At 39.5% G+C, this 7,892-nt stretch overlaps 1 protein-coding gene across 1 annotated transcript in view; it reads left to right on the top strand.

Annotated features, from left to right (window-relative positions):
* The window catches only part of FBLN1 (fibulin 1), a 68,496-nt gene extending 61,023 nt beyond the window's left edge, over positions 1–7,473 (top strand). The window contains exon 17 of the mRNA XM_088537357.1: positions 7,234–7,473. Within this exon, the coding sequence (XP_088393483.1) occupies positions 7,234–7,373 (140 nt within the window). The 3' untranslated portion in view covers positions 7,374–7,473. The remainder of the gene's footprint in view (positions 1–7,233) is intronic.
* Positions 7,474–7,892: the final 419 nt, after the last annotated feature.

A 7,892-nucleotide genomic window follows, 5' to 3' on the forward strand; every position in this document is an offset into this window, starting at 1 on the left:
GTTGGACTACCTGATCTCCGGGCCCCCTTCTCACCTCACTTGTTCTGTGATTCAGTTTCTGAGTCTGATGGTGAAGCCAAGACATAACTGGATTGCTATGAAAGTGAAAAATACTTCACTCTGCAAAATGTAGTAAGGCATTATCTCTCATTTGAGAGAATTGTATTTTTCAAAGTGAGGATACTTTAAGGAATTATCCAACAGTCTATTCACTTCCTTTCTACCCTGGTATAGTATAGGTCAGTAAGTATTCTAGTAATTATGTTGGCAGGAGTAATTTAACCACACAAAATCATTAGTTTGGCACAACCTTTTGAAATAAAGAGCAGTATTTAGGAAAGGAATTTAATTAAACTTTAACATAAGCCCCAAAGCCTTTCACAGAAACAACCTGGATGAAACAGTATAAAAATACTTATTTTGTGTCTGTAACAAAGGTGTGAATTGTTTTTCAACCGTATTGATAAACTTTGTATTTTTGGAATGAATATTGAAAAAGAAAGACCTTTTTCTATATGAATCTTCATGTGGCTTCTTTTGTGTTGAGGTCTATGGAGCCAGAAAACAATTCGGCTATATCGTGCTGGCTTCAAATTATATATATGTATTTACATGTTGTAGGCTGAGATAGTCTGGTATTCAAGCCTAACTTGCAACCCTTTGTGTATGGTTTGATCCAAGGCAGCATTTACTTATGGCTGTGTTTTTTTTGTTGTTTGTTTGTTTGTTTTTTAAATCTTTTTCATTTCTGGAATGATCCTATCAACTCTGCCTTTTCAAATAGCCATGTCCTTCCCTAGCCCTAAACTTTCTGATTGTGTGAACATCTCATATGACTAGGCTCTTAAGTAAATTTCATACCTCTGAGATGCTAACTTAGTTCTGAAGATCTTGGCCAGCAGTATAAAGCAAGAGGCCTTGAGGAGAAAAGCAAGCTCAAAATTAAAGGCCAGGATCGTGCATTAACATGAGAAGATCAGTCTTTTTGGATTTTTTAAGGGAAACTCATAAGCATACCATTGCCCTGTGCAAAGTTGTTCACCACACTTTATCAGTAGTGGGATGGTGTTCTGGGCCAGTTTCCTTTCATAGCAATGCAGAGGCTTTAGACTCCTGGAGCCTGAGATAAAACTCTGCTTCATTACTAAAAATTCCACATGGGCTTAAAGAAGCATGCAAGAATTAAGTGGGGAGCCTGTGTTTCTCCTTTGTACATAATCATACATATCTATGGCCTGACACAGAGTAGCAATCTATTTAAAGGCTATTTGTGTGTTTCTCAATGGTCTGTTGCTAAAAAGTGGTAGTTATTGTTGTATCATGGCAGCTAGCACAACTCCTCTCTAACTGGGCTGTAGGAAGAGCCAGTGTTGTTTTTTTTTTTTTTTGGTCAGGAAATAGAATTAGAGATCTAGGAGCAGCCTAATGTAGGACTTCAAAACACAGGCTGAGAGTTTGTGGAAATTAATATAAAGCCCAATAAGATGAACTTCTGTTGAGTTTAGACTCCATAGGTCTCATTTACTACATTCTCTCTGGTACATTTTTTTTTTCCCAAAAATTAATCATATCACAGAATCACAGAATGCTTAGGTTTGGAAAGGACCTCTAGAGATCATCTAGTCCAACCCCCCTGCTCCAGCAGGGACATCCAGAGCATGAAGCACAGGGTGGCATCCAGACGGGTTTTGAAGATCTCCAGAGAAGGAGACTCCACAACCTCTCTGGGCAGCCTGTGCCAGGGCTCTGTCAGCCTTACAGTATCATGGAATCATAGAATGCTTAACATTGGAAGGGACCTCTAGAGGTGATCTCATGTGCCAAGTATCCACTTATAACACATGGAAAACAGTAAGAGGTAAAAAATAGGTGCTTTTTTGTGTCATTTAAATATCTCCCTTGTAGGTGCCACTAACAGCTCATCCTCAAAATTCCATCAGAAAGCAGATTTTAAATCCTTCTGTTTCCCATCTGAGGGACTGAATTCATTCTTCAGATTTAACATGATTACTGGCCAGATGAGAGTCACATTTTTATGACATTCTTGGATAAAATACTGGCTAACTTTTCCAGAGAATTAAAAATCAGCTTTCCTCTAAATTTAGCTCTCATGATCTTTCAGCTGCTTATAATGCAACAGCTACAGTCCCTGACTCCGAGGGTCTTATCCTCCCAATAATATCAACAATCAAGCCATCAGGGAGATAGACTGTGTTGGCAATTTCAACATTAAATGGGAAAAAGAATTAAGCAATTCCTCTGCTAATGGGAGTTTTTGTTGTTGTTTGCTTTTCTTGACAAAAGCTAAAGAATCTCCTAGGACTGTCTTGGTAATGCTTTTGTGTGGCCGTGTTTCTTTGCCATGTTTTCTTTTGGAGTACAATATTGAAAAACATGTAGCTTTCTCAAGCAAAGTGTGTGATAATTCACACACTTAATAGTCCTTCCTATTCCTATGCCATATATAAAATTCCAAGTGAGGTACATAAAAGCCCAGGTAATCACTTTTCTTCCTAAATTTCCTGATCCTTAGGCTATGAGTCTACAGACAGAACTGTAAGTGAAAGCTGAAGTCCATGACAATATATTTCCTTTTTGAAAAAAAAATCGAAGGAGGTTTCTTATGGAGAATGTGCTATTGCATGGAAGGAAGTAGTGCTGTTAGTCAGTCACCTTTAACAGGTAGCATTAGACTCTTTACACTCTGTATTTTACAGTGGAGCCAGTATTATCACTCTCATGGAGCCATAGTGCCCACAATAATTCATGCAATCCTTCATACTTCATTTTGAAGTTGCATCTAATTGATGCAAAATATTACTCTTTTGTAGTTGATAGTATGGTCAATATTTCTGCTTCAAGTAGAGGAAATGAATAATAATTCTCAATAGTCCTGTTAGTTTCTGGTTTATAAAAGTCACTTTTAACAACGCATGACCAGAATAGTAGCACACAGGAATTTCATAGCAGTGTGTGCTTAGTTTGAAAGAAAAGAACAATTAGATATGCTCAGACTTGTTTGTCTGCTTTGGCATTTCAAATATACATCCCCTTATTATTATTTTAGATACTGTTTACTCTCTTCTTTAAAAATAGATCTCAGAATGAAGTGAAAGACGTGCCTTGTTCTACACAGGACTCAATTAATGTGCTCGCTCTAAAGATTCAGAAAAGGGGATGGTTCTTCGTACTCCCTCAGTAACTTCACACCAGTATTTCTCAAGTTTATTTTTTTAGCTGACCACAAATTATACAGTTAAATGGTACAGTAAAAAAATTATTAGCAACTTTTTCTAAATAAGTTGCTTGTTCCCAGAAAAATTGCTAAACTAGTACCTGTCTGTGGTGTGAAGCGTGAAGTTCTGTAGCAAGAAAAAAGGGGGAACGCTTTTGGATTCAACTGGTAGGAAAAAGCCACATGTTTCTTTGTTGACTTGCCAGCCAAGAAGAATCACACAAAGGAGACTGTGTGATAGTAGCGTAAAGGGAAAAAAATAAAAAGGAGAAAAGAAAAGCAATTCTGTTGCTATCCTTTGGCACCTGATGACCAGAATAAAATCATATAGACCCTCCCACTGCATGGGAGAAAAGATGGGAAGGAGGCAAAAGTAAAAAGAAGGCTTGTGCTGATTACTTAACCCTAAGCTCAGCATTTGGTAGAGGGGAATGATCACATTTTCGATAACTGTGTTTACTCTATTTTTTTGTGCATAGCCCACAGGTTTTCTGGAAGAAAAACGTCTGATTTGGCAGTCATTGGAATTGTTTATATGCATACAAGTACCTATAGCTGCATATGCATAGGGAGGTAAGGGAAGCTGCCCAGGAGTCATCAGATACAGATCCCCAATAACCAGCTGGACTTATTGCCTCTCCCATTAGCCTCTGTTGCTGTCTGGTGTTGTGGGGTCCCTAAAAAGTCTAGGTTATCTGAGATATTTTCAAGGAACAGTGCTTTTGAAGGCGTGCAAGTTATATCTGTCCTGCGTTCTTATGATGTTAGAGATTGAAAACTTGAATCAAAAATCTCTCCCTGTGGAAAATCTTTCCGCCTTTACCTCTGGAATAGTAAACTGACAGAAATCATTCTGTCAACTGCAAATACCCTTTTCTAGTGGCAATGTGAAAATAAGCTTTATGCTCTTTGGTTCTGCTTTGTTTTTTTGGCAAAGAGCAAAGATGCCTGTTAGAGGAACTTTCTCTAGAGAAAATGCAAATGCAGTGTTCTGCAAGTGAGGTAAGGAACACAATGACCCAGTTTCGCTGTGAGTGTAATTTCTGCAGATTTTGTGGTTAGAGGTAGAAAAAAAAAAGAAGAAAGAAAGTTTAAAAAAGAAACATTGCAAAGGGCTTTGCAAGTGCTCCTTCAGCATATGGGGCAGTGAGCTTAGTATGGAAGTCAGGGCCAGGAGCCTGGTTTTCCAGAGACCAAATATAGGATAACACAGGGAATTCTGCTTTGTCATCCCAAATGGCTTAATGCAGGAACAAAACAGCAGTGTTTCTCCTAAGTTCAAAATGGAGCTTCTTAGCAAATCAGCTGCATAATGCAAAAATTCAAGCAGAAACCAGGCACAGAGGTGAACTGCCTGAGGGTGTCACATATTTCAAAGGAGAGAAATGTAATGATATCTTAAAGAGGTATATAGACAAGGAGAGGAATACCTGTGGCATCTGATCACAATAATAGAAATTCTGCTGAAAGGCTTTGGAAGATTAACAATATTAACCTTGCTGTCTTATTTATTCCATCTTATTTGCTAAGAATAAGCCTCAGTAATCTAGCAGTAGTGGCTCTAAGGTACTGGTTGTTATTATTATTCTCATCTGAAAATAAGTATTATATATTATTTGTGTTGAAGTCTTGAGTATATGAGATGCTTCAAGCAGAATTCAACCGCAGTGAGAATCTCCTTGGACTCTTGTCCCTGAGCCATGGATATGTTACATCAATTTACATTGATAGGTACAGAAGAGATCAGAAAGTGGCTACTTGATTTCTACATTTCCTCACTTTTCAGTACATTCAAAAAATGTAGCCTTACTGTTACTATAGAGTAAGTTTCTATACTTAATATTCGACTCAAAGTGCTGAAAGATGCCAGACCACAAATCTGGACCCAGCACCAGCCTGCCAAGAGCCATAGTGGAAGAGCATGTTTATGCAAATGCTACAGGGACTGATGAATATCCTGCTTCACTCAAAAGCATTCAGAAATATTACACGTGGCATCCTCCAGTGTGTTCCCCGATAAATGCTTTTGAGATACCAACTGATGCATTCAGCCACATGCACGCCTAACACGTACTGGGGCCTATGTCTCCCCTTCTTTGCTTTGCTCACTCGTACGTGAGAGCAGGCACAAGGCCCTGCTGCCTTGTCTGGGCCTGCAGTAGTCACCGAGTACCTGCCCAAAATGGCACAAGATAGTAGAGAATCAGATATACGTTCAGTAGGCAGCATTAAAAAAGTGACACGCTGGGAGTCCTTTAACCACGACCTTCAGACAAGTCCAACAGCCACTCTAAGGGGATCAGTGAGAACTGGATACAAGCATGGGCAGTTCCAACTCCCAGCACCTCTGGGATCTCATGGCTGCATTGGTCCTTGTGCATGATGGAGCAGAAAGGTCAGTTCATCCACGCTATCAGTTGTCACCAAAAAAAAAAAAAAAGTAAAATTACAGGTTTCTCCATCTTTTCTCCAGCAGAACATTAGAACATTTCAAAAAAATCTTTTTACACAGATCGCTTTTCCTGATCTGACCACCCTTTATTTAGGAAAGGAAGGGAAAATGCTTCTGTTTCATTGGTGTTTTGAAAATTATTTTGGGACCATCTAGGGGACTGGCAGGGACCTTTCCGTATTCAGGCACCTCAATATGACAAAGTAAATGTTGTGAGAGAAATATTGTTTCTTTGTACTGTTGTTTGATTTGTTGCTTCAAAGTGAGTGTCTCAATATGTACAGCATGCAACTTCTTAGACCATTATTAGTTTTGATTTTAAAACTGCAGAAAAAAACGCATAGAAGGGTACTGCTGTATAGATAATAGTGTGTTTCTCCATTCCTCGTTGAAAGTAAATGTGTTTTTGATGCCTTTCATGGGAATGCACCAAAACAAGCAAGTCACTGATTGCTTGGACTGCTATGGCCATAATGTGTAGATAAAGAGGCAGCATAAACTATCTGGAGTAGACTTGCATCATGCCAGAAACAAATCACAGTTTGCAGTCCCACTTCTAGACTGAGCAGGCCAGGCAATAGAGAATGCTGTAAAAGGATCGCAAAATGGAAACCATGACCTTTGCTGTTGGATGCTTTGCCATCATGATCACTGCATGGGACACTAGCAGGTTGAGTTAAAAGACTTGCCAGTGTAGCATGGTTCCGATGCTCTACATTTCCCTGATCGCTGGCGTCTGCAAGGATGTGATGTGTTGCTTGCAAAATGCTTCCAATGCTATCCTAAAGGGAGGGCAATTTTAGTGAGGCTTCTTTTTCAGTGTAGTGCCTGCCAAGACCAGTCATTTTTATAAGGGGCAGGAGAGTAGCCAAGAAAACTAGGAAAAAAAAAATGTGTGTGTATGTGTATATATATATATATATATAAATTGTAGAGGGAAGGATGCTTAAAAAATGTATTCATCCAATATGGCAAGCAAAGCAAGTGTGGTGAAAAGTTTGCAATTTCACCACATGCTGAAGATATTAGTCAGTATTTAAAAGGGACAAAATTGTAATGTCATCATGGCATTAGTACAAGGCACTGACAAGCTGCATACGCAAACATTTATCTCCCCCATCAGATCTGCAGCCAGCCCGTAAGTCCTAGAGAGCTGCCACAAGACCAGGGTGCTGCACGCTACTGCCTTTTGAAACATGACCCCTGGCATCCAAACAGGAGGCATCTCCAATAATCCTGTCCTAACCCGTTTCATCCTTTCAGCTGCATTGCAATGAAAGAAAATTTTGCTGCTGTTGAAGTGCAACAGCAATTGGAACAGGCTGCCCAGGGAAGTGGTCGAGTCACCATCAGTGTTCAAGAAATGTGTGTATGAGGCGCTTTGGACATGGTTTAGCAGACAGGGTGGTGATGGGTTTACGGCTGGACTTGATGATCTTGAAGGTCTTTTCCAACCATGATTCTATGATTCTATGAACGGGAAGCAGCTCATCCAAAGCCTTCCCATTCCCGTATTAATGCCCTCCACCTTTATCCATCCCCGCAGGAGTGGTCCGCCAGGTGAGGCCCATCGTCGGACCTTTCCACGCCATCCTGAAGCTGGAGATGAACTACGTCATGGGGGGAGTGGTGTCTCATCGCAACATCGTCAACGTTCACATCTTCGTCTCCGAGTACTGGTTCTAAGAGAGCTCTCAAAACTCCTGAGAAGGAAGCCACTCCACACAATTTCCACAAACTATTATGCCATATACTTGTTTGTAAAAAAAAAAAAAAAAAGCCAGTAGTGGTTTTCTCTATTGTTTTATTTTAAAATATTTGGTTTATAGTCTAAGACCAATAACAAACTATTATGTTGATTAGACATAGGATGGAGCAAATTTAAATGAGCCTGATTTAGTTGTGTGTATAAATAAGTAGCGTGTAAAAGTGCTCAACTGCCTAGTGAATTTTAAAACTTTTCTCAGTGTTTAGGCAGCTCTTCTCTATTGCTCTTTGGCTTAACAACCAAAGCAACTGAGGATATGAAACATATAGATGTTCGAGTTCTTTAGGATGACACTATGGTATCTCTGGAGGGAAGAAGTTTGGTAGAGATTAGTAGTTTTGCCTCAATATAAAGAACTTTGAAGGAGTCAGTTTGTCTTAAAGTGCCAAATATTCACTTTGGCCCTCCAAACAGTAGGATAACTGTATAGGCACCTA

This window comes from Tinamus guttatus, unplaced genomic scaffold (genome assembly GCF_059628265.1).
Source record: "Tinamus guttatus ecotype Peru unplaced genomic scaffold, ASM5962826v1 Tinamus_guttatus_pri_ptg000749l, whole genome shotgun sequence".
Classification (NCBI taxonomy): domain Eukaryota; kingdom Metazoa; phylum Chordata; class Aves; order Tinamiformes; family Tinamidae; genus Tinamus; species Tinamus guttatus.